The sequence below is a fragment of the Corella eumyota genome, chromosome 3 (assembly GCF_963082875.1).
Source record: "Corella eumyota chromosome 3, kaCorEumy4.1, whole genome shotgun sequence".
Classification (NCBI taxonomy): Eukaryota; Metazoa; Chordata; class Ascidiacea; order Phlebobranchia; family Corellidae; genus Corella; species Corella eumyota.
The window spans coordinates 4,371,787-4,395,622 of record NC_137492.1 but is presented as its reverse complement, the minus strand read 5'-3'; the positions used below and the strand labels follow the sequence as shown (position 1 = coordinate 4,395,622).

General features: G+C 27.5%; 1 protein-coding gene and 2 non-coding genes across 4 annotated transcripts; 1 reads left to right on the top strand and 2 right to left on the bottom strand.

The window, feature by feature from the left end:
- Window positions 1-523: 523 nt before the first annotated feature.
- Window positions 524-23,375, bottom strand: LOC145745088 (uncharacterized). Of its 2 annotated transcripts, XM_082563077.1 has the most exons (57): window positions 23,199-23,375; window positions 22,682-22,863; window positions 22,260-22,387; window positions 21,935-22,053; window positions 21,625-21,713; window positions 21,204-21,373; window positions 20,926-21,070; window positions 20,579-20,733; window positions 20,238-20,496; window positions 19,494-19,680; window positions 19,090-19,236; window positions 18,838-18,905; window positions 18,614-18,725; window positions 16,932-17,231; window positions 16,510-16,704; window positions 16,121-16,278; window positions 15,678-15,763; window positions 15,413-15,616; window positions 15,158-15,348; window positions 14,905-15,021; window positions 14,597-14,753; window positions 13,436-13,567; window positions 13,207-13,342; window positions 12,995-13,132; window positions 12,701-12,842; window positions 12,374-12,539; window positions 12,000-12,187; window positions 11,474-11,668; window positions 10,978-11,224; window positions 10,615-10,774; window positions 10,403-10,531; window positions 10,171-10,255; window positions 9,516-9,629; window positions 9,331-9,422; window positions 8,814-8,892; window positions 8,478-8,618; window positions 8,278-8,377; window positions 8,089-8,177; window positions 7,802-7,964; window positions 7,503-7,678; window positions 7,171-7,391; window positions 6,714-6,868; window positions 6,432-6,565; window positions 5,864-6,047; window positions 5,380-5,516; window positions 5,046-5,154; window positions 4,807-4,947; window positions 4,431-4,504; window positions 4,027-4,212; window positions 3,805-3,882; window positions 3,344-3,556; window positions 3,145-3,231; window positions 2,752-2,858; window positions 2,456-2,576; window positions 2,076-2,138; window positions 1,632-1,736; window positions 524-1,463 (listed from the first exon to the last, which is right to left on the bottom strand). In XM_082563077.1, exons 1-57 carry the CDS (start codon window positions 23,325-23,327, stop codon window positions 1,374-1,376), a joined length of 8,175 nt encoding a protein of 2,724 aa, XP_082419203.1. In that variant the 5' UTR covers window positions 23,328-23,375; the 3' UTR covers window positions 524-1,373. The 2 variants fall into 2 exon arrangements, with proteins under 2 accessions (XP_082419203.1, XP_082419204.1); XM_082563078.1 differs by lacking the exon at window positions 2,076-2,138.
- Trnap-cgg (transfer RNA proline (anticodon CGG)) lies at window positions 17,417-17,488 on the bottom strand. Its single transcript has one exon. It is a non-coding gene; the product is annotated as a tRNA-Pro (tRNA).
- Trnap-agg (transfer RNA proline (anticodon AGG)) lies at window positions 18,350-18,421 on the top strand. Its single transcript has one exon. It is a non-coding gene; the product is annotated as a tRNA-Pro (tRNA).
- Window positions 23,376-23,836: the final 461 nt, after the last annotated feature.

Below are 23,836 nucleotides of genomic sequence, written 5' to 3'. Positions count from 1 at the left end.
CATAATTAATTTACTTGCGTGTTATTTCACAATTAAAACAGACTTATGCTTAACAGCGATTTATTATAGCCTTAGTTAATATAATGTTAAAATCTAAGATGTCAGTCATTAGCTTATAATACAGTTTCGAGCTTAATCAATAAACCTTAATACTTTACTATTAAAACTTATAATGTCAGATTCATCATATGATTTAGCAATAAAGACTATGATAGAATCTGTGGTGACCCCAAAATCAATATTTATAACTCAATTAATAAACCTATAATTAATTATGAACAGATCTAGGTATTTATATAAAGTAAATCATAAATTTACGTGTGATTCAAACTGTTAACCTTTGTCATAACCAAATTCCTACAACTAGCATACCCGCAGCTCATTTCGTACCCTACATTTATGCATAATTTTATTTATAAATAAAAATTAATTTTAAAAATGATTAAATGATTTCGAACCATATTTTATTTATCAAATAAATCTAGTTCTTTTTTAGTGTTGAATGCATATTCTAATATTTTGTATATTTATTTCAATTCTATTTGAATAAGATTGTTATTTCATGTCGAGATATCATAGAATTGCTTGTTGACAAAATAAAAAACAAGTATTAAAAAAAAATTTGAACACAATTTTGAAAAAACATAATTCTTTAAATGCGAAAATACTTAAAAAAAGTGCCAAATTTTTTTTTGTTTTGTTTTTTTGTAATCCGTTTTTACCGCAAGATGATGCACAAGAATCGTTATTTTTCATGTTTTGTTTTTCAATAAAAACGTTTTTTTAAATAGTTTAGGCCATCTTAAAAACGTTTAGATGACTTATATCAGACTGCAAGTGCCTTTTTTGCATAAAAATAAACAAACTTTTTTTGATTTTTGGCCAAATTTAGCAAAAACAGCAAAGGCTATATATCTACCCTTGTAAAAAAAATATATTGCCGAAATTCGTTAAAAATATGATTTTTAAGATGCCTAGCTGACTTACAATAAATTTAAAGTATTTTTTTTTAAAGTGCCAAGTTTTTTTTTTGTTTAATTTTTTTGTAATTCAAAAAAAAAATTCTTTTTTTAAATTAATGTGCAAAATAATATTTTACAGTGTGGACTAAGATTAATAAAGATATACAAAAAAATTAACAAATTCAGATTTTAAAAACTTCTATGATAAATATTTTTTACTGCTACTTTAAGTTGAAATCCATTAAACAAAAGAAAACATATGTATTTTTTTACAAAGAATTATTTTTTCATTTGTACAATATACTAGTTTTAATGTATAATAAAATCTAATTTTTGACTTTAATTTACATATAAAAAAACAAAAATTTCTATATTAAAATTACTGATATTTAAATTGCACCAAAACTGCTCTTATTCTACTTTTTCGTCCTGCATTGAAGCTTCCTGTATTTTTTGTTGTTTCTTTTTCAACCTTTTTTCCTTCAGTAGGTTTTTCTTATCCTAAAAATCAATCACAGAAAGTTCTGAAGCTAATATGACTAATGAAAAGTCGTTTTACATAACGCAAATAATGCTAGTTTGTTGTTTACATTTTAAATTAGATTTAGTCAATACTAAAAAATACAAAACACACAAAAAATTAAAAAACATAAAAATAACTTGACACACCTCTACATCCAATTTCTTTGAGGTTGAAGGTATTTCAGTTTCTGGAATAACTATAACACTTTCAGTAATATCTTGATCATTTTTCTTTTCTTTAGACTCCATTTCCTAAAATGTTTGTTGAATTTTAAATTTAAATTCTTATCTGTTATAATAAAATAAAATCTAAATTTTTGTTTATATTACTGAAACATTATTTAGTTTAAAATTATTTGGAACCAAATTTATAAAAATTATTTTCTAATATATATTTTGTATACAAAACTACTTCTATTGTGCTAGTACTAGTACAAACAGCAAACCAACATTTAATCAAGCAAAAGCATTTACCAAAGTATTGTATAAAAAAATCCTATAAAAAGTACTTAAAAATTGGTAGTACAAATATATTAAATTTTTCTTGCAAAAAGTACTAAAAAATTGCAATCAAACCAGCTAAAATCATACAAATTGTGCTGCAGTTTCATCTTCACTTATTTCTGTTATATTTGATAGTTTTCTATCTGTCCCCTTTTTAATTATGCAGAAATAAAATAATTAAAACTATTTAAAAATATATAATGATGAAATAATTAAATTTCTTATAATTAGAAAAAAATAAACTAGTTAATTAACAATGCATAATTTTTACAATGGTTCTTTTTACGATGGCATAAGCAATTAAATTTAGGTTAAATTAAAAAATTTATACATTTTTGGAAATATTTTAAACTCATAACTATAGTTGCATTACAATTTAAATTAAAAAAGCTAAATTAATTTTACTAATTTTAAGTTTAAAATTTTGCAATATGATTTTTATTGTTTTAATTTTTTTAACTAAATACCTCTTTTCGGTATTCCTCTTCAAATTTCCTTTGCAATTTTTCAGCAATTAATTTCATTTTTTCATCCTCATTAAGATTTGTTTCTTCTTTGTCCGCTAATTTGTTAAAATCTCCACTTTTTCTAAAAATAAAAAAAAAAACTTTGCTATTTTTTGAATTATTATTTTTTGTCAAAAAAAGTATTATCAATAACAAAAATGTAACTCTCAAAAAAAATTTATGTAAGAAAAGTATAAACTTAAACAAAATAAGAAAAAAAACATATATTTTAATAAAATCAAAAAATAAGTTATTACAATCCTTTTTGTCTCATTGTCAAAGTTTTTTCGGTTTTTAATCGACTTATTCTATCACCGATCATGGTCTTTTGTCGCTCCAAATTCAAATTTTGTAGATCTCGAACCTTAAGACAGTAAAAAATTTGATATAAATACTATTTTAAACTTTTACAACGAATATCCTAATTATTTTTGTTTACTTATACATTTCTAAAATTTATTAATTAAAAAAAATTTAACGGAATCTTTCAATTACAAAATAACAACCCATTTACATATTTAGCACAAAAAATGTGTCTTTTGTACTTTAGTGTAGATTTTTCCGTTATATAATTTAATATAATCGCTTTTAAATTGTTGTTTTACATAACATACAAAGTTGGTATTTACCATTATAACACAACAAGTTACCTTATTTTCATCGTCTTGAAATTTTTGCATTATTTCAGTCGCTTTCGTATTTTCTCTGCTTTTTCGTTCATTGAGCAATTTTTTAACCTTTTCAATATTAGGTTTTATTAAAGAAAAAAAAAAACTAAATTCAGTTTTATTAGTAAACAATGTTATTTAATTAAAACAAAGCTTTTGGACAACTAAAAAGGGGTTAAACCTTCTCTTTTTGAGCATGTTTCTGTTGTTCGAATTTGTTTTGAAAATCCTTGGTGCTTTCAATTAAACTTTCCAAAATCTTCGTTTTTTCTTCATCCGGAATATGTCTTGAGATGATCGTCTTCTCTCTTTGCATTTTGGGCCTTGAAGAAGCAGTTTCTGAAACCTTCTTTTCTTCTACTTTGTTCTCAACATCTTTTTTCTCCTGATTTTCCTGGAACAGTTTTTTATTATTTTTATTAGCATAATTTTTGGTATCAACATCATGTATTATTTGGTTTAAAAAGTGCTTCTTACATTTACTAATTCCTATAACCATTAAAGGTTAAAGAGAAGGCTACAGGGTCTTTAAGGCATCTAACTAATTATTTATTTTCTAGACTGATTATTTATTTTCTAGACTGAAGTTTACATTGGGTGTCAAATATAATTCGCATTTAAAACCAAAATTTTAAATTTTACCTCTTTCTTTTTCTCCAACTCTTCCTTTTCAGCCTGAAGTCTCTTTTTTTCTTTAATTGCTAGTAGCTTTTGCCTTACCTTAATTTAAATTGTACAAGAAATTAAATAATATATTTAAAAAAAATGTAAAGCATTAAGTATAGCATTAGCAAGCAAGATAAGCTAACATTTACAGCATACCAAATGTTGTTTTTGTATTTTATATAGTATGTTAATACTCACCAAACTGCCTTGATCTTTTGCCTTTTCCTTATTCTTTTCATTTCGTGCTTTAAGTCTTTGTTCTGCCAGGAATACCATTGCAGCAGCAGCATGTGCCTCATACTCAGTCTCTTCTTTACTCATTCTTTTCTGCCGTAATTTCTCTCGAATTTGGGCACGCTGTCGTTCCAAATCCGCATTTAAAGCCTGTAACAGAAATATGGAAATTGTTTAAAGTAAAATTCAGGGTTTGAAAATAATTATTATAAAATTATTGCAATAAATGTAAAAAAATATCAAGGGCTGTCATAATTTAAACAATTTATCTTTTTTAGTGTGTTTACTATATTATGTCAAATTAACACAATTGGTAAATAGATATTATTTTTTTGAATTTGTTTTTTAGTTATGTACAAGTAACTTACGATTTTCTTTGCATCAAAATGCTTGTGTAAATCACTCATAGCCCGATCAATATCCATAACTTCACCAGCAACTTCTGTCATGTTAAAACAAAAAATTAAATTTTTATCTTTTAATCACAGAATAAAAAATATTTTACAACATACATTTATATTTTCTTTGACATGTAGTTTTCCTTATGTACATATCCTTATTTGGTATAACACTTTTAGTGAATTTTTTTAGCTTTTTTTATAAATAACTAAAAACTTAATCACAAATTAACAAACAGTTTAAAAAACTGACAATCTTTTTGCAAATTACTATTTTTTTACAATCTTTATGCAAAGTACCATTTTTTTACAAGATTAAGCAAAACTTTAAATAGTAACACCCTACTCTTTTTTTCTAGATTCTTTCTTTCCTCCTCTAACTGTTGATCAAGATCTTGGATTTCCTTCATCTTTTCTTTGGCATCCTCCTCCAAGCTTTTATCCTCCGAATCCATGCTGCCTGCCGTACTAGGCGGCCTCAAAGATTCTGTAAAAAATTCCCCAAAAATAAAATGCTAAAAAATTAATAAAACAATCAAAAAAAATAATTAAATTTAAAATATATTTATTAAAATTGTAAAATACCTTGTCCTGGTAGTGATAAACCAAAAACAACTTTTCCGATATTATCGTTCCAACATTCTCTACGAGCTCTTGATTGGTCCTGAGCTAATATATCCAACATTTCATCCTCCTATGAAAGAAACATTACATTAAGTAAAAATTGAAATAAGATTTAAGTTTTTTACTCTACTTTTAACATAAAATACTTTAAAACACTTATACCATGAAAAATAAACTAAAAAACAGTTTTTTTTAATCACAAAAAAAAATAAACTTTACAGAATAAACATTATTTTTTTTTGGTGTTATGATAATTGCAATAACATTTTATATTACAACTTTTTTGAAAATCAACCTTATCAGCAATTAAATCGGTCGTGGTTTCCATTTCATGTTCTTGTGTGTGTTGTAACTCAGCTAACCAACTTATTCCACTTTGATTTTTGAAGAAACTTGATTCCGAAGATTTAGTGTTGGACTGCCTTCTTTCAACTAAAAGAATCAAAATTGCATTTGTGGAAAGAAATAAATATAATGAACCGTATTGGACGATTTATACACACATGTCCAACTTTTGTCCAAGACCTTTAAAGTTAATAAAACTGCCATTCAAGGTCTGTAGGTAAATAATTGCAGGCAAAGATGAGTTGCGACCGTATATTAAGAATTAAAATGCCAAACAAAGGGTAGGCTATTTACCAGTTTATAAAATTTCTAAGCAATGAGTTTAATATGAAGATGACAAAATTACCTTTTATTTAAATTCATATAAAATATTATTTTGCTAATGGGGTAAATTTATACAAAAAAGAAATTTTTTTTAATAATTTTAAATTTACTTTCAAACTTGTAACCCAAAGCTCGAATCAGGTTTTTATTCTGCTCTGCAGTTCTATGTGCAAGTCGAATTTTTTGTCCCTCTGTAATTTTTACGTCACCGTCTTCACTTAGAACTCTGATCAACCTTTCTTCCCGCCATGATAATCTGATCTTAATGAATTGTTTTAAAGCGATGTCCAATTCCTGGAAAAGAAAAAATTGTTTTTTTTTAAATTTTTTTCCTTATATATCTTTATCCTCGACGTGGGAAGGTTAACTTTACGAACTAAACACAGAATAACACCATCACCCCAACCCAGTCTCATGTTGCTTTTAGGAGTTTGGGATATTATAACATTTTCTTATTTGGTGAATTAATATATGTTTTTTGCTAAAATGACTACTAGTAAAATATTTATAAGTTTATAATTTTAACAAAATCAACAAATTTATAGAGCTTATACTAAACATTTTTTTATGTTTTTAATTTTTAAATCAAAAAAAGGAAAAAAAAAAGTTTAGTAAATGCTTTTTGTTAAAACATATATACTACATACTTTAATAGCACTAAAAGTTTGTTTTTATTACCTGGTCATCCATTTCTGCTATCTCTTTATTAGTTGTTTTGTCATCCGATGCCAGCAATAAATTAATCAAAGTATCCTGCTCATCTGTTTGCTTCATCTCCATATAATGTAACAACTTTTCAGTAGGTGAACCATCTAGAAATTTGTTTTTAATAAAAAAATTGAGATAAAAATTATTAATTAAAACACTAATTAAAGTAATTAAAACACTTGAAGTCCTAGATTTAATCAACACTAGTCATTCTACATTGGATAAATCAAAATAAAAAAAACCATCTTTTACCTTTGAAATCTTCATCTTCTACTTGGTTAAGTTTTTTCAATATAGTATCAGGGTCTGTAAGATTCTTAATGGCCAATTTTTTCTGCTTTTGAGTCATTTGAATTGATAACCTTTCTTTTGCTAGCGATAATTGCCTGGTCCTTTCTGCTTCAAACCTGAAAAATATTTCTTGTTTGTTGCTTAATTTGTACACTTTTTATAATTGAATAATATGAGTAATATTGTAGTAACATTGCAAATGTCTTCCGTTTAATATCTTACACAATTTTAAACAATTTTTAGGAGAAATATTTTTAGTTTTAATTAATTTCTGTTATGTTTAAGGGTTTAAACTACATAACGGGAGATACAAAAAAACTGTCTTTTTTTAAGTATCCAACCATTTTTAACATGCATTTAAAAGAAAACATTTTTAAAACACAGATTTCTGAATAATTTTAATTTTTTAAAAACTTACGTGGCTGACAATGCAGCTTCATCTTTCTTCACAGTCTGAAACAATTGTTCAACTGCACTGTACTTCTCTTCGGCTTCTATCCTTCGTTTCTGTCTCCTCAACTTTGCAAGAACTAGCTGTCGTCGGCGTTCCTCGTTGACGATTTGACCTTGACGATGAAGGTCAGCTAACAAAGCTTCTCGCTCTTGCTCAAGATTGTGTTCGAGAGTTAAAAGAATATTCTGGTAAAAAAAGAGTTTAATTGTAATTTAAATGCCATGCTGTCTTGGGCAATTTAAGATATATAACTGAAATAACTTACTAGAGAAACAGAAAAAAGAGACATTGTTTACCTTTCTCTTTTTTTTCTCCACATTCTCTTCTTCTTCGATTAGTTTTTCCAAGGTACTCGAGTCAGCATCCAGCCCCTTTTTCTCTCTCTCTGCCTTGAGCTCTTTTAATCTCGCAATTCTATTCCTCACTGCCTCTTCACTTGACATTTTTTGCTCCCCAAATAACCTCGCAATTTCTTAAAAAAAAAGATTTTTATTTCAATTTTGGTAATTATCAAAAAAATTATTTTTAAGAAAGCTAACTATAATAAAACCTTCAAATATGCTATACACTTAGATATAAAGACAAAGTTATTAACCTTTTTCAGACAATTGCAAAGCGTTGAATATCTTTTCTACGTCTTCGTGTTTTCCTTGCTTTCTTAATCTCATTTCCTGTTGTTTAATTTGAAGAATCTTTTTTTGTCTTTCTTGTTCTGATAAGTTTGCCCATTCTTTGGCTCCTAGTTTCTTCATCAGCGCCTTAAATATAATTTCAAGACAAAAAATTATGGTTATAATTTTTGATATAGTTTAGAGTAAAATTAAAACATAGTCATACAGATTTAAAAAATTTTAAATTTAACAAAAAAAAATTATTTTTTACCTCAGCCAAAATTTTATCTTTAAGAGCATCATATTTCCCTTCTAGAGCCTCCAAGATTTCATTTTCCTCCTGGCTGCTTCCTTTTTCACCTGAAAAAATTTCTCATTTTTTTACTTCTAATTAAACCAAAGCCCAGCATTTTATTGTTATAAATGTTTTTTTAAATAAGTCGATTTAATTATTAGTTACCTGTTGCGTGGCCTAGCAGTGCACCTGCAATATTGTCATGCCAACCATCAACTTTAGCCTGTCTTTCAACCTCTGCCATTTTTCTCAGCACAACAACATTCTAAATCGATTTATAGTTTTTAAATTAAAACAGCCTTTAAAAAAATAACATTACCATATTTTTTGTAGAAATATTTACAAAAAGATAGATGGTTTGCTACCTTATCCAGTAAACCTTCAAGTAAGTGTACAGTTTCTTTGCCTTGTTCAGTTTGCAATGAAGCAAGTATGTTAACTTGTGCTTCTTGTTCGGAACAATTCAAAGCTGTACACAATGATGTCAACTGCAAAACTACAGCCTCCTGTTAAAAATTCATTTAAGTATCTACATTTTTGAAAACATGTTTTTACGCACTTAATGTTAAACTGTTTTTAAATTAAAAAATAATAAAAATAGTAATAGTATAAAAAAGCTAATAATATAAAAAAGTAATGCTAATAATTTATAACAAATTAGATGTTGTTTTAAATTTTAATTTTTCGAAATCATTTTTTACTTCTAAAATTTCAGTCTGTTCTTGTCGAGTTTCCAATAAAATATGAGGTGGTTCATTTCTCCAATGCTTTCTTGTCTCTCTAAATTATACAAATTAAATTATTTTTTATATTGAAATTTGAATTTAGACCTTATTAAAGCTGGCACCATGGTGTAGTAGTCAGAACACTTTGTTTCACTACAAAAAGTCCCAAGTTTGAAACCTACTGCTCTTATGCTGTAGTGTACTTTAGTAAGGGGCTTTAAATGGTACAAACTCCTGCTGAGCCAATACTAAATCAGCAGCTTAATTATCGGGCAATTATAATTTATAATATTCCAAACTGCCAAAGGCAACTTAAGACGAGTTCAGGGTTACAGATGTTTTTTATATGCTTAAGTCGTAAAATTTACTTTTCCACATTAAGAAAAACTAAATAGGAAAAAAAATTCAACTTGGTTACAGCTTAAGCCTAAAAAAAACATGCCATAAAATTATCAATTACTAAATAACCATTTATTAAAAGTAAACAGAATACCTTAAACTTCTAACCCTTGTCTGTTGTTCACTGGATGGCAGTGCAGAAACTTTTGCCCGGAGCTCAGTGTTTAAAGTAGATTTTTTCATTAACTATTAATCAGATTTTATAAATAAATCAAGAGTTGTATTCTTAAAATAATAAAGTTCAAAAAAATATATTAATCAAATTTTAAGAAATCCTACCTCCATTAAAACTGTTCTCTCAGCATTATGTTTACTTTCCATTTCCCTTAACACAAGATCAGCTAAAACTTTAACATCATCACTATCAAGATTTAATTCCAGGTCTTTTTCATCCTGAAAACAAATATGTGAAAGTGTGCAATTGTAATAATGGAAAAAGGGTGGTATTATATAATATGTGTAACATGAAGCATTTTTTCATACATTATATGGCTTCAAAATAGAAAAATTATTTCTTCAGAAGGCACCAAATCACAACAAGCAAGTATGCCTTATATACTATGCAATGATTGATAATTTCAGCTATAAACAAAGGTCAATATACGTAGGTCAACTTTAGACCTAAACATGGAGTAACATCAGTTACCCTGACCCAGTCTCGAGTTGCCTTTGGCAGTTTGGGATAGTTCAGATTACATTTATCTGATAATAAACCTACTGATTAAGTGTTGGCTTAGCAAAAACTTATGCTGTTTATAGCACTTTACTCAATGGCGCTACAGCAAGAATGCAATGGGGATCAAGCCCAGGGTCTTATGTAGTGTAATATAATGTTAACTATTTTTAAATACCCAGATGTTGTAGTTGAATATTACTTAATTATATGCAAAAATTGTGTAAATAAATTATTTTTTAGTACTTTATTTTTACAAACCTTAATTCCTGCAGCTCTTCTTTGCTTAAAGGCTTCCAATCTTTCTTTAGCCAAGTTTAATTGTCGCTGTTTTTCTTTCTCATTTCTGTAAAGAAATTATTTTTAAAATATGAAAAAAATAATTTAATTTGGATACTTAAAAATGCAAGCAATAAATTTTAACAACTTATTACATAAACAAAACAAAAAAATATTAGCAAAAAGTTTAAAAAAAATTCAAGAAAAAACTTACGCATCATCTAGGTTTTGCGACATTGCCATTAAAATTCTTATTGCATTCACATCTTTTTCTCTTCTTAATTGTCTTTGCTGTAGTCGAAGTTTATTAAGATAGGCTTGCCTTTTTCTCTCATTTTCAAGACTTTTATAATTTGAAAAAAAAATTATTTAGAAATTTTTTTATAAATTTAAAAAAATCCCTGAAAAAATTGTTTCCCAACCAACCTGTCATTTGTATTCTGCAAATTTTTTAACAATTCATCCCTTTCTTTATCCCAGTCCATTTTCAATCCTTCAAGAACATTTTTTCTTTTCTTTTTTAAATCTTCTTCCCACTCCCTTTCTTCCTCCTGGAGGAGTTTGTCCGCCTCTTCTTCACTCATTCCTAAAAAATATGGGAAAAAAAAACAAAAAATTTCAACAAAAAAAAAATTTATAGTAAGCTAAAACAATCAAATATTAAAAAGTAATATTATTTTTTTAGCCAAAGTGAAAAAAGTTTTTAAATAAAATAATTAAATAAATAATTTTTTTAGTTTGTATAACTTTGCAATTAAATTTAAAAAATATATGTCTTAGACTATTTACCATTTCTGATTCTCTCGTTTCTCCTTCTTTCTCTCTCCTCTTTTGCATTCTTTCTTCTCTCATCTTCATCACCTAGCAACATAGCAATAATCTCATTCCTTTCTGCCTCAGTTAAACCTTCGGTGAGTAAAGCTAAAGCCTCGTCAAAGTGACCAGAATTCATTAATTCTTTAACTTTTGAGGATAAATCAACAACTTTTTGGTTTTGTTCTAAAGTTGACATTGATTTCCAGTTTGTTTCACCAACCTGAAACAAAAGTAGTTGTATTATTTTTTTAAGTAACAAGATTTGTAGTTTATTATTTTTAATCTTAATTTGTAAGCCTTATCTATGCTTAAATTATACTAAGATAGCATTTACTGCATTTTATAATAAATACAAGTTTAGAATTTATAAAAAAGCATAATTTAAACTCTTTAGTACCCTTAATATTAAGACTGTTAAAAGGTTTTAATTAGATGCAAATATTTAAGAAAAACACCCAACATTTTTTACCTTTTTGGGCATAACTTTGGCTGCCAAAGCATCAATAATAGCATCATATTTTCCTTGTAAAGCGTCCATTACTTCAGCATTTTCTTCAACATATTCAGTAGAAGTGTTTAGGAGAGTTTGTGGAACGTTTAAAGACAATCCAGATTTTACTTCATTTAATATTCTTTCTTGTTCAATTATTAAATCAGCTTTACTCTGCAAAAACAAAAAAATAAAAATATTTGCACAAAAATGAAACAATTTACCAACTAGTAATATTTTTAAAGTAAAAAAATAACCTAAAAATGGCTATAAAAGGTAAAATGGGTTACTGGATTAATAAATAAAAACAATTAACACACATTCAGTATAACCTGCCTACTACATTTTATTTGTCCATTTTTGGAATAAATAGATAACAATAAAGATATGCATAGCAAGTTCAAAAAAATATCATAGAAACAAATTTGGCAGCTCAATATTGGTTAGTTAAAACACAATGTAATCCCCAGCCTTAATATATATATATTGTTAAAAAGTCAATTACCATGTCCATAACTTTCTGCGATGTTGTCACTTCATTTTTATCTTGAACACTTTGTAGTTCAGCGAGAAGTGAAACGTCCAGCTCGTCTTTTGTGATTGTCTCTACCTCCTTCAAATGGCCAGCAATGTTGATTACTCGATACAGAGCAGCTTCCGAAAGAGTTCCAGAATGTTGTTCCAACGAAAATGCTAAATTTTTTTGTCAAAATTAAAACCACTTTTTAATCTATCTTTAAAACACCAACTAAAGCTTGAAAACAATAATACTGACACCCTTATTAAAATATAAGTTTTAAAGTTTTTATAAAAAAAAATCAAAAATTTGTTAATATATTTCAAGTATTTTTGGGTATACCCAATTCTAAGCATTTTTACCTGAATTTTGCGGCACTAGTGTTTTAAAATGCATCAATTTATCATTAATTTGTTGAACAGAAAGTGTCCCGAGCAATGGAATGGGATCTTGTATTTTATTGAGTGTTTGAACCAACCAACAACGCTCAAAGTTATATAGAAGATGAAGTTTTTTCATAACAGCATCCTAAAAAAGCAACTAATTTAGTATTTTTTAACTTTATTAATTAACTAATACCATGCTTTAGGTATTTTTTGTTTACTTAATTAAACAAAAACTTTAAAATGTAAAAAATTTAATTTTTTATTATAAAAACTTTATTTTATTTCTTTTAATATTTTTTCAACCTGTAAATCAGCCAAATCTCCATCTTTAACAATTTCTTCATCTTCCTCCGTGATCGTAAAAAGTCTTCTGGATCTTCTTTTCTTCAGTTCGAACAACCGCTGCCGAGCAAGCTCTCTTTGTCGGGCTCTGTCACTTTTTGACCTTGAAAAATAGCATTAAAAATAATTAATTTTTATTTATAAAGTAAGACCCCTTTAAATTTAACTAGATAGCCTATCCTACCAGCTACACATTCGGCATTACATTCGGCCTTTTTTTAAACTAAAATAAACACATTTTTAAATTTAAATTACCTTTTTTCTTCCAACAATTCTCTTTCAGCCAAACCACTAACAATGGCAGCTGCATCAAATCGATCTTCTTCTTGTGCCCTTAAACGAGACTGTCGTAACCTTAGCAACGCTGCTTGGCGCTCTTTTTCAGTCATGAAACTAAAAGTTTACATATGTTAGTAAATAAAAATTTAAATTTTAAATTTAGTTTTTACGAGAATGAATAAACTTACGACTGATCTTGTCCATCTAACATCTTCATTAAAGCATCTCGCTCTTCCTCAAATCTAGATGTTAGATCCAACAGAGGATTAGAATCCTTTCCATCTTTAAGATCTTCTATAATGTCATCTTCGTCTATTTTTTCTCCTAAAAGTTTAACATTGAAATTTTTTTTTTTATTTAGTAAATATTTATATAATTTTGTCGTTAAAAATAATATTTTGTTGTTTTTACACAAACCTCTGTTTCTAGCTTCCAGTCTTTCTTTAAGTTTTCTCTCATATTCCTCTCTGCTTAAACCCAGCAATCCTTTCAACCTTGCATCATTATTAAATGCATCTCCCAGTAGCCTGGATAATGCATCTAAGTCGCCTATGTAATATATTTAATAAATTAATTTAGGTTTAATTTTTTTAGTCCTGATAAGAGTTTGTATTGCTATGTAAATTGTTTGCATATTTTTTGTTATAAAAACTTTTCTGTACTTATTTAAACTAGTCGATAGCTTGCCTTATGTTCAGGCACTACAAGCTGTATTTCATTTATTTGAGCTTAAGAATTAAACACACATATTTAAAATCTATATGTCGTTTACTAAGCTTCTGTATATTGTAATGAATCCGTCATTTTCTTGTTTAAGCCAAGTGTTATCCGTTTCTAGTCACGTGCTTACACCTCAAATCACGTGTTTACACCTTTAGCTCTATATCCTTGAAGAGACCGTTGTGCTTCGTGATAAAAATGGGGTTCAAAATTTACAAAGGGACTCTTACTTAATTTTTGTTATTACGTAAAAGCTTGATGAATTGACGTTTCGAATTAAAAAATCAAAGTGGCAAAACAAACCGAAGGTAGTTAGCAGAGCACGTTAACATAAACTCTGTTAATATATTTGCGTATTCGTTCTTTTCCTTTATTAAATGTTTTTCTTACTAGCGGGAGGGAAGAGTGTAACAAATCCGCCATTTTCTTGTTTACGCTAAGTGATATCTGTTCCTAGTCACGTGTTTACACCTCGAGTCACATGTTTACACCAAAGTATATATATAAACACAAGTAGTACAACTGATTCAACCGGATTGTTACGTCATTTTTATATATATACTTTGGTTTACACCATTGTCTCTATCACGTGGGCCGTATCACGTGATTTATTAGTTCAACCGTGTTGTAATGTATTATACGTGGTATTCGTGTAGCGAGCTTGTGGACGTTTGTACGTATTCTTACGTAATAAAATACTGTTAATATTACTACGGTTTATTATACTAAAAATATCAGGCAATTTACGTTACAATATATATTAAAAGTTGGAAAAAATACTGTTTCAGGATAGCATTTCAAAAAGCATCTAACAACACTTATAAATTATAAGGTTGTTACAGTGCAAAATAAATTTACCTTCTTTCCTTAGCCTTCTTTCTTCTAGTTTCATCAGCATTATTCTTCTTTGCCTTTCTCTTTCACTCAACTTTTTCCACTCATCTTCACCCAGTTGTTTCATCAATGCATCAGCTAATAACTTGTCTTTCAGGGCATCATATTTATCATCTAATGCCTTAAAGAAAAAAAAAACACTTCATTTTTTTTTTTATTAAACTGAAATAATCTAAAATCCAAATTTATTTAAAAACATAAATATTAAAAAATTACTAAAAAAATTTTTATACCTAAAAAATCTGACAATAAAAATTTAAAAATAATCTAACCTTTAGTAATTGTTCGTCATCTGCAGTTCCTTCATATTTGCACAAAACTTTAAACATATTCTCACAAGCATCCATGTAGAGTTGTATATTGACCTCAGTGTCTTGGTTGACACCAGTCTTTGTGAAAATAAAAACCAAATTGTTAAAAAAGGATTTACATTATTTATTATGCTAAAAATGATACTATTTTTCAGGCAAAAAAAAGACTACATTATTTTTTACGCTAAAAATTAGTTTTAAGGATGGTTTCAACCTGTAAAAGCCCCGTGAGCCAAGTAATTCCACTAAGCATTTGTTCTTCTTGCAAATCGGCCAACAAACTAATCATAACGTCGTTATCGTTCGTATTTTCCTCAGGCGCTAGATAGTGCAAGAGATCACGGCGGGACACGTGTTTTAAGGCGCACGCTTCTTCAAGTAAGCTAACCAAGTCGTCTTTACCGTCTGTAAAACAAAAATAGAAATATTTTTCGGTATTTTATAAAAACTAAAGAAAATATTCGAATACCTTCTGTTTTAAGGTTCAACGTTTTTCTCTTGGTGTTAATCTCGGCCAGTCGTTTTGCCCTGTCATCACACGTCATCAGTGACGCAGCTTCGCGCAGCTCCTCGGCCGTGACGTCACTCATCATAGTGCGCATGCGCGACCATTCCTCGTTTTCACGCGACAAAAGTGACGTCATCGGTCTTGCTATTTCGTGATTTTTAATTTCTGAAAAATGTTGGTGGTGTTTAAAATCAAAAAAAGTTTAAAAAATATCTGAAAAATTTACCCAAGTTGGTGACGTCATTAAAAGGTTGAAGATTTCCAAATCGTTCTTGGGCCGATCGAATATATCTGTTTGTATCCTGCGTTAACCTAAACAAAGTTTACTTTAATACAACTGTATCTAAACACAAACTAATACAGTAAATTGTTATTTATCATTCAACTTTTCTATACAAAAAAGTAATAAAAAAAACTAAAAATAACAGTCCTTTAAAAAATATTTAAGGGCAGAAAGTAATATAAACAAATCATTTAATACTCATCTGGGTTTTGAAAAAATAATTAATTATTATTAATAAACATATAGGTACAGTAAATTTAGTATGAGAGTATATGCATTTAGCTTAAGGTATACAAATATATCTAATTCAAAGGACTGTAAAAGGGTTGTAAAGTTTGATAAGAACCGTAAAGTACAGATGATCCTTCTAAAAATTTTAATTTTACCTGACAGTGCTGCTTCCAATCCATTTTCGTTCGAACAAACCAAGATTTAAACAAGATGAAGTAAAATCTTTGTCGCCCAAAATCAGTGATGTGTGCCATTGCTGACGTACTATCTCGTCATCAATCGACTTCGTGGCGTCATTGGTACTTTCCCTTATCTGTATTTAAAAATTAAATATGAGATTTGAAAATTATGAAGCATGAATTTTTGTTAAATTTTTTAATTAATTTTTAATTTTTTTGATAATAGTGTAGCTAATTTCTCTATGTTAAACCTGATTTAATATAACATTTTTAACTAAATTATGATATACATTTAAATTTATCTTAAAAAAATAAATTTTAATAGTAGCGCGATAACGCTTAAGTAAGATGGTAAAAAAAATTACCTTTTTCAAAATCGACTCCGACTCGTTTTCGTATCTTCTCTGCAACGCCGATAGAATATCGAAGTCGTTGAAATCTTCGGCTGGGTAGGTGGTTTCGTCGATTACGATCGACTTGGGGGCTTCCCCGAGCGAAAGAGCGCTGATGCAAAAACGGGAGTAAACCGGTCCGAACAGTTCTTTGGCAGAAAACGCGATCTAAAAAAAAAAAAACATATCGTTAAAAAATCCATAAAAATTTGTGTTTGAAACCAATTAGCAGGTTAATTATCAGTTAATATGATTACAGATATTTAAAATTGCCAAAAAAACTCGGAACTGGGTCTGGGTAACAAATGTTTTTCTATATTTATTCTGTAGAATAGTTATTCCTACATTGAGGATAAAAATAAGATAAAACAAAGTTATTTTAAATTAAACGCTACCTTAAATCTTTTCCAGAACTGTTCCTGTGCGCTTTTATTTGTATTCTTCTTTCCCTCTTCCTTAAGTCGCTGTAGGGCGCTGTTTCGATCCTTTTCGGAGTCAAATTTCTCCTGATCCAAACTCAAAGCATAGAGCCTATCCCTTATGACGTCATACTTGGCCAAAATCGCGTTCAGAAGAAGTTGTTCTTCTGGGCTTAAGGTTTCGGAGCCAAGAACCAATTCGGCGATATTCTCGAATAGTTGGTCTCGTATTAAACGATATTCACGTTTGCGAAGTTGGTAAATTTCCCCAATACTCTAAAAATAAAATAAAATTTTAATTTATTTAAATTTAATAAAAAAAAGTAATAAAATAAAAAAAAATTAATAAATTCAGGATAAAATTGTAAAACATTAATAAAAGTTATTTAAAAAAACGTTTTTATTCCCACAGATTGTATTAAAAAATGACAATTCTTCATTTAATTGTCTAAAAAAATTACGGGCTCGTCCGGGAATTGAACCCGGGACCTCTCGCACCCGAAGCGAGAATCATACCCCTAGACCAACGAGCCGCGTCGCATTCGGCTGCTTAAGCGCTAGTATGAGCGAAGCACAATTTTGTGTAACCCTTTCAACAAAGATAACTATGATTTAAATTATGTTATTAAGCGTGACATGGAGCAAATTTGCTAAAGAGTTTTATTAAAAAAAATATTTAACTACTATAGAAAATTAATCACAAAAATAAAGAAAAAATTAAATAAAGTTAATATGTAATTCTTACAAGTCGTTTTAATGCACTAAATGCTTTTAAATATAAATATTTGTAAAAAAGACACAATCTTTAAATGCAAAAGGAAAAAATTAAATTAATTTTTTTTAAACGTCTTTTAAAATAAAAGTAAATAAAACCTAGGTCACCAAGTAATACGTTAATCCTAACAACATTCTAATATTTACCCACGTAACTACGCAATAAATTGATCTGTAATCACTACCTACATAAAACAGACGACATTTTCACAAGACAAATATAGTTTGACGTCATTGTCTTTATGTTTGTTAGTGACAATGGCTTTTGTTATTGGGAATTGCTAAACAAATAGAATTCCGATTTTTCGAAGAATCGCGATTAATTAAAAAATAACAGGTTTTTGTCGGTATAGATTATCGTTTTAACACAATTTTATGTAATAAAATAGCATATTCTAGTTTATTTTTATATGTATTCACCTTTTAACTTAAATATATGCCGAAATATTAACATCTACTATCGAATATAGTGTAAAATTCATCGATTTTATTATTTTTATCTAATTTATTACACTATTTGTGAACTAAAAGGTTCGAAAAAATAACTCCGGTAAAATAAACTTAAAGCGCGCGAGTTTACTGGACGATCTAGGTCGATATTTCGCAGCGTTTCTTTCGTCGGCTCGTTGGTCTAGTGGCATGATTCTCGCTTAGGGTGCGAGAGGTCCCGGGTTCAACTCCCGGACGAGCCCGTGTTATTTTAAATTTTTTTATTAAAAAAAATTATAAAAAAATAGTAAATAATTTATTTTAAACACGATACTAAACTTCTAAAATTTTAAAATTTTATTAAAATTTTTTTTGGTACTTATGAAATTTTATTTTTTTTTGTTATTTTAATTTATATTATAGTTTAACCCCCTTAAAATAATAATAATTCTGACCATGTTTCTTAACTGTTCCACAATATTTTGAAATTGAACATCTTGTAATGTTTGTAGTTGTCCTAATATTATTGAAGATAATTCCGAATCTTTGACATTTTCTTTCTCAATTCTACGATAAATCAAAAATAAAATACTATACTAAACTTTTAAATAATATTTATTTAACATTTATATTAAGTTTGTTAAATTTTTACAATATGCTATAAAAATAAAATAAATACTTTAATTTGTCCTTGTAAAGTGCAACTGCATCATGTAAGATATTTTGAAGATTGTTTTTGCGCTGCATCTAAAAAAATTAAAAAATAAATTATGATGCTTTAAATTTCGAAAAAATATATCAAAAGTTGCTAATTAATAAATTGTTATTAAGCTAACATAAACTAAAGTTAATAAAAAATAAATTTAATACAGTTTTCGTATGTAAGCTTACTTAAAATTGAATATAGATATTAAACAATATTAAACATTACTTTAAGATTTTCATCTTTGGTTGTTTGATTTTTTGCTTCATCATAAAACTTTGACAGTTCTTTCTTTTTGTTTTGTTTTTCGTTCGCATTTAGAGTTTGAATTTCTTTAGTTTTTTCGTTTAAACTTTGAAGAAAGTAGATCATTCCCTAAAATTAAAAATATAGAAGCTAAAACTTTTCATTTAAAGATGCAAACCAATAACCAATTTAGGTCTTCACTACATGAACCTCTAGGTTTGATCACCAGTGCTCCTATGTTTTTAGGTAATTATAATCAATGTTATTCAAACTGCCAAAGACAACTCAAGAATGGGCAAAAGTATAAAAGCTATTTTTATTCGTCTTTCCACATCAAAGACAAATAAATACAAAATAAAACAATAAAAATTGTCATAGAAATTTACCTCCCTTTCTGCATCATGTTTTTTCTCCAACAACTTGACCACTTCCATCCAAGAACCAACTAATCCAAGATTTTTGTCTTGTGAAACGCCGTCAAACTTATCTTTGGACTCAAACTTTTTGAGTCGTTTCATAATTCTGAGTCTCTCGGCAGCGAGTCTTTCTTGGCGAGTATTTTCAGGAGAAAATCTACAACAACAAGAAAACCAAAAACACATTTAAATTTAAATGACTTTGTGTTATAAATAATATTCTCTGTAACAAACAAAAAATATATTATAATATTTTAATGTTTTTCTTATCAAGAAAGACACTTTTTGATTTTTTTTACAAACATTTTTTTAATTACAAAAAAAATTAAAAAACTTCTTTACTAAGCTTCATAAAAATTAAAATATTTTAATATTTGAGGCACTAAATAAATTTAAGGATAGTTTAACAACAATTGATACATAATACCATACATTAAATATTAATGACTATAATACATTGAAAACATAATTGTGCCTAAAATAGAATATGTTTACGAAATAGGGAGAATTAAAAAGTTATTAGGCTTTTGGAAAACCAAATAATTACATTAGGCATTTTTTATATTTTGAAATAAGTTAGTTTATTTTATTCTTATTTTTTGTTATTTTAAAAAAATATATTTTAGTAAAACCAATTAAAAAAATATAAATTTTGATTGTATTGCACGGAAAAATACCTTTGTCTACAAATAATATTTATTTTTTTATTTTTACCTTGTTGGATCGAAAGTTAGTTTTCTTTCAGCTACAGATACTCCTGAAGCACTAGCCTCAAAAGAGAATGACAATCCAGTGCCTTCTTCTAATTCGATCCCTTCTTTGGCTCTCTCACATTGTCTAAAAAGAGCTGCAAAAATTGCCAGATTTTCAGATTGGTTTCTGTTGGATCTTAGTTTTTCAATCAAATGTTGCTTTTCAGCCTTTTCTCGTTGCCATAATTCAATAAGCATAGCACCACTAGTTGTGTAAGAATCTAAAAATTATTAAAAAATCATTAGTTTTAACGAAAACCATTTTAAAATGAATGAATTTTGCCAAATTACTAATACTTTTACTTTTAATTTGATTTAGATTTTCTTTCTCGAATATTGAGTTAATATCCTTCACACTTTTTCCTTCATTAATATATTGGTCGTATCTCTTCTGTGCATTTATCCATTCCAAATTGTAAATATTTTCTGTCTCTCCCATTAAAACATGCAAATTTTGGCTAAAATTTAAATTGTAAAAATAAAAAAAAAAAAATAAATAAAGTTTAAAAATAAAAATAATTTCAAGTATGTTTATAGTGGCACTACATGAGAGCAGTGGAGATCGACCCAGAACCTCATGTAGTCAAGCCAGGTGTTCTGACAACTACACCACATTGCCGGTTATTATTATTATCTATTTTCTTTATTACTTGTATGGTAAATCATAGCCATACAACATGGCAACTTTTTGTACGAGAGTTTCATTTTTTCGAAAGTCTCTTTCATGACTTTGCAGATCATGAAAAGTGTCAAGTAATTCATCGTTGGTGAATTTTTTCTGGTTGTTTTCATTCCCTTAAAAAAATGTTTCAAATTATTAACAACACTATTTAGAAAAGTGATAATGTTAAAAAATTAAAGTTAAAAAGCAAAAATATCTAAAAAATTTAGAATAAGTTGCTTACGAAAAAAAAAATTATTTTTTTACCTTTTTGTACCTTAACCATTTCCCACATCAATTTATCTCTTAAAATTCCATATTTTTCCTCTAGTGCGGACAAAAGTTGGGTGACCGAGACCCCATCTGTCTGCACATCCGCTTGTTGCCATTCCTCACCATCGTCATGAATCACTGCTTCTATTCCACCAACATTCCACCTAAAAAAAATTTTTTTTAATAAAAATTTAAAAATAGAATTTAGACTAAAGAAAATTTTAAAAACGAAACTATAACTTTTTTTAAAAAAAATGAATAATTCTTTTAACAACAACAATTTTATTTAGGTATTTTTACAATCCCAAATTTAAAGTTTCGAATTACCAAAAAAACTTTAAAAAATGTGATTTTGTTATTTAATTTTGTAAATTTACAGATTTGAGTTTTAAAATTTGAACAAAAAAATTCAAACCTATTGACAATTCTGTTTGCTTCGTATTTTACATCTTCTTGATACTGTTGCCTTTCTTTAATTATTTGTGATGTATACGCTACATCACTCTAATAAATTAAATTCTTGAATTAAAAAAAAGGTTATAATCATGCAGTTAATACAAAAAATAATTTCAAATCTTTAAAAATAAAATTTTTGTTAACACAAAATATATACCTTTTTTAAAGGTATTGTTTTAGTAAAATAAAAGATATAAAATTATAATTATTATTTTTATTTTAAGTTTAAATAGCTGTATAAGCCTAACTTTTGCAACACTAGATTTTACCTCCATAGAACTTTGATAAAACTGATAATTATCGATAGCTTGATTGCTTTCCAGATTTGCCAAACTAGAATATTGTTGATTAAATTCACTTTCATTTACAAAACCCTTTTTAGATGTATCTAGAAAAGTAAATAATTAAAAAAAATTAAATAACTTGAAAATAACATTGTCAAAAACTAAAAAAAAATTTTAGTAAATATTTATAGACCCTGCTATTAAAAAAATTTTACAACCTAATTCTTTGAAATGATTTAGAATACCCCTTATATTTATTGTCCTAAGCATTATTAAAAGGCTTTTATCTTTAATTTTTTTTAATTTTTACCCTTATATGCGCCAACATTCATGTAGTTTTTAAATTCATCCCATGACAAACTTTCCAGAGAATTTTTATTTCGAGAATCTATAAAATCTTCCCAAGATTTCATTGAAAAATCTTTACCCATCACATTTCTAAAACAAAGAAAAATCAATTTTTAAATACACACAGATAGCCCAACATAGTTTAACAAATAACCTATCATAGACTATGCCACAGAAATATTTTTATAGTTATAAGTTAGCAAGTATTTTGTTAAAATCCTTAACAAAAAAGCTACTTTTTGCCCAAACATAGGATAACAGTTGTTACCCAGACCCAATTTTAAGTTGCCTGAGGCAGTTTTGTAAATATTTAAATATTTTATAGCCTTCAAATGTTAATGTTAGATTGTTAGTATATAATTTGTGCTTTTTCAGCAGAGTTACCTTGCTAGAAACAATGCTTTACTTGGTGACACAGTAGAAGTACCAGTTGTATCACAAGCTAAGAAATCCCAATAAGCACTTTCCTGTCTGGTTCTCACTTCTTCAATGTTTGTTAAAACTTCTTGGAAATGATTTGAATCGCAAACCTCAGACGAACATATTCTCTGTAGCACTGATTTGACCTTTTGAAAAATTAATTTTTAATATTTTCATTCTAAGAAAAATAAATTTTCATTCTAAGTATATGGTAAGAAAAATTAATTGTTAGAGCATAAAAATATGTATTTAAAAAGTAAATTTCTTATTTTATTTTTGAATAAAAAAGCAATATTTACAGTGATAATACAATTATTAGTTAAACAAAAGCTTTTTTTGTTAAAAGACAAAGCCCATTGTTTTTGGAATAAACAATGCTTATTCAATAAGTAAAATAATCTAACAATAGGCTAACAATCACTATCAGTATTACTCAAGTTTAACAATAAAATACATATTATAATAATAATAAAAGTTATACCAATTCATCTTCCACAAATTTATTAAACAAAGTTTGATAGAAATTTGATATTTCATTCAAAGTTAAAAATCCTTTTGATTTCTCATCCAAAATCACAAACATCGATTTAAAGTCTTCGTCTAACTTCATTTTTATTCGATTAACTTAACTTAGTATATAATAAACACATAGTTAATGTTATAAAACAATCTAAAATAAAAATAAGTTTAAGTTGTTAAATAGTGAACAATTAAATAACTTTGAACTTATTTGAATACGACTTTAACGAGGGTACCTATAAACTATACAGGATCGAATGGATCAAATGGATCGAATGGATCGAATGGATCAAATGTATATCAAATGGTTATCGAATGGACCGAATGAATAGAATGGAAAAAATATTGCATAAATTAAACCCTAACCCCGACCCTCACCCATTCAGAATAAGCATAATGCATGCAATCCATTAGGTCCATTCGATCCTTGACAGGCTAACTACCACAAAAAATGTCTTGAACTGTTAAAAGTAAAATGCTGAAAAATAAAACCTTTTTCTATCAGATTAATAACTGAACCTAATAAATCAATTTTCAATACAATTTTAATGGTTATCGTATTACAATGAGACTTTTAAACTTTATGACCTTAAAGCTAGA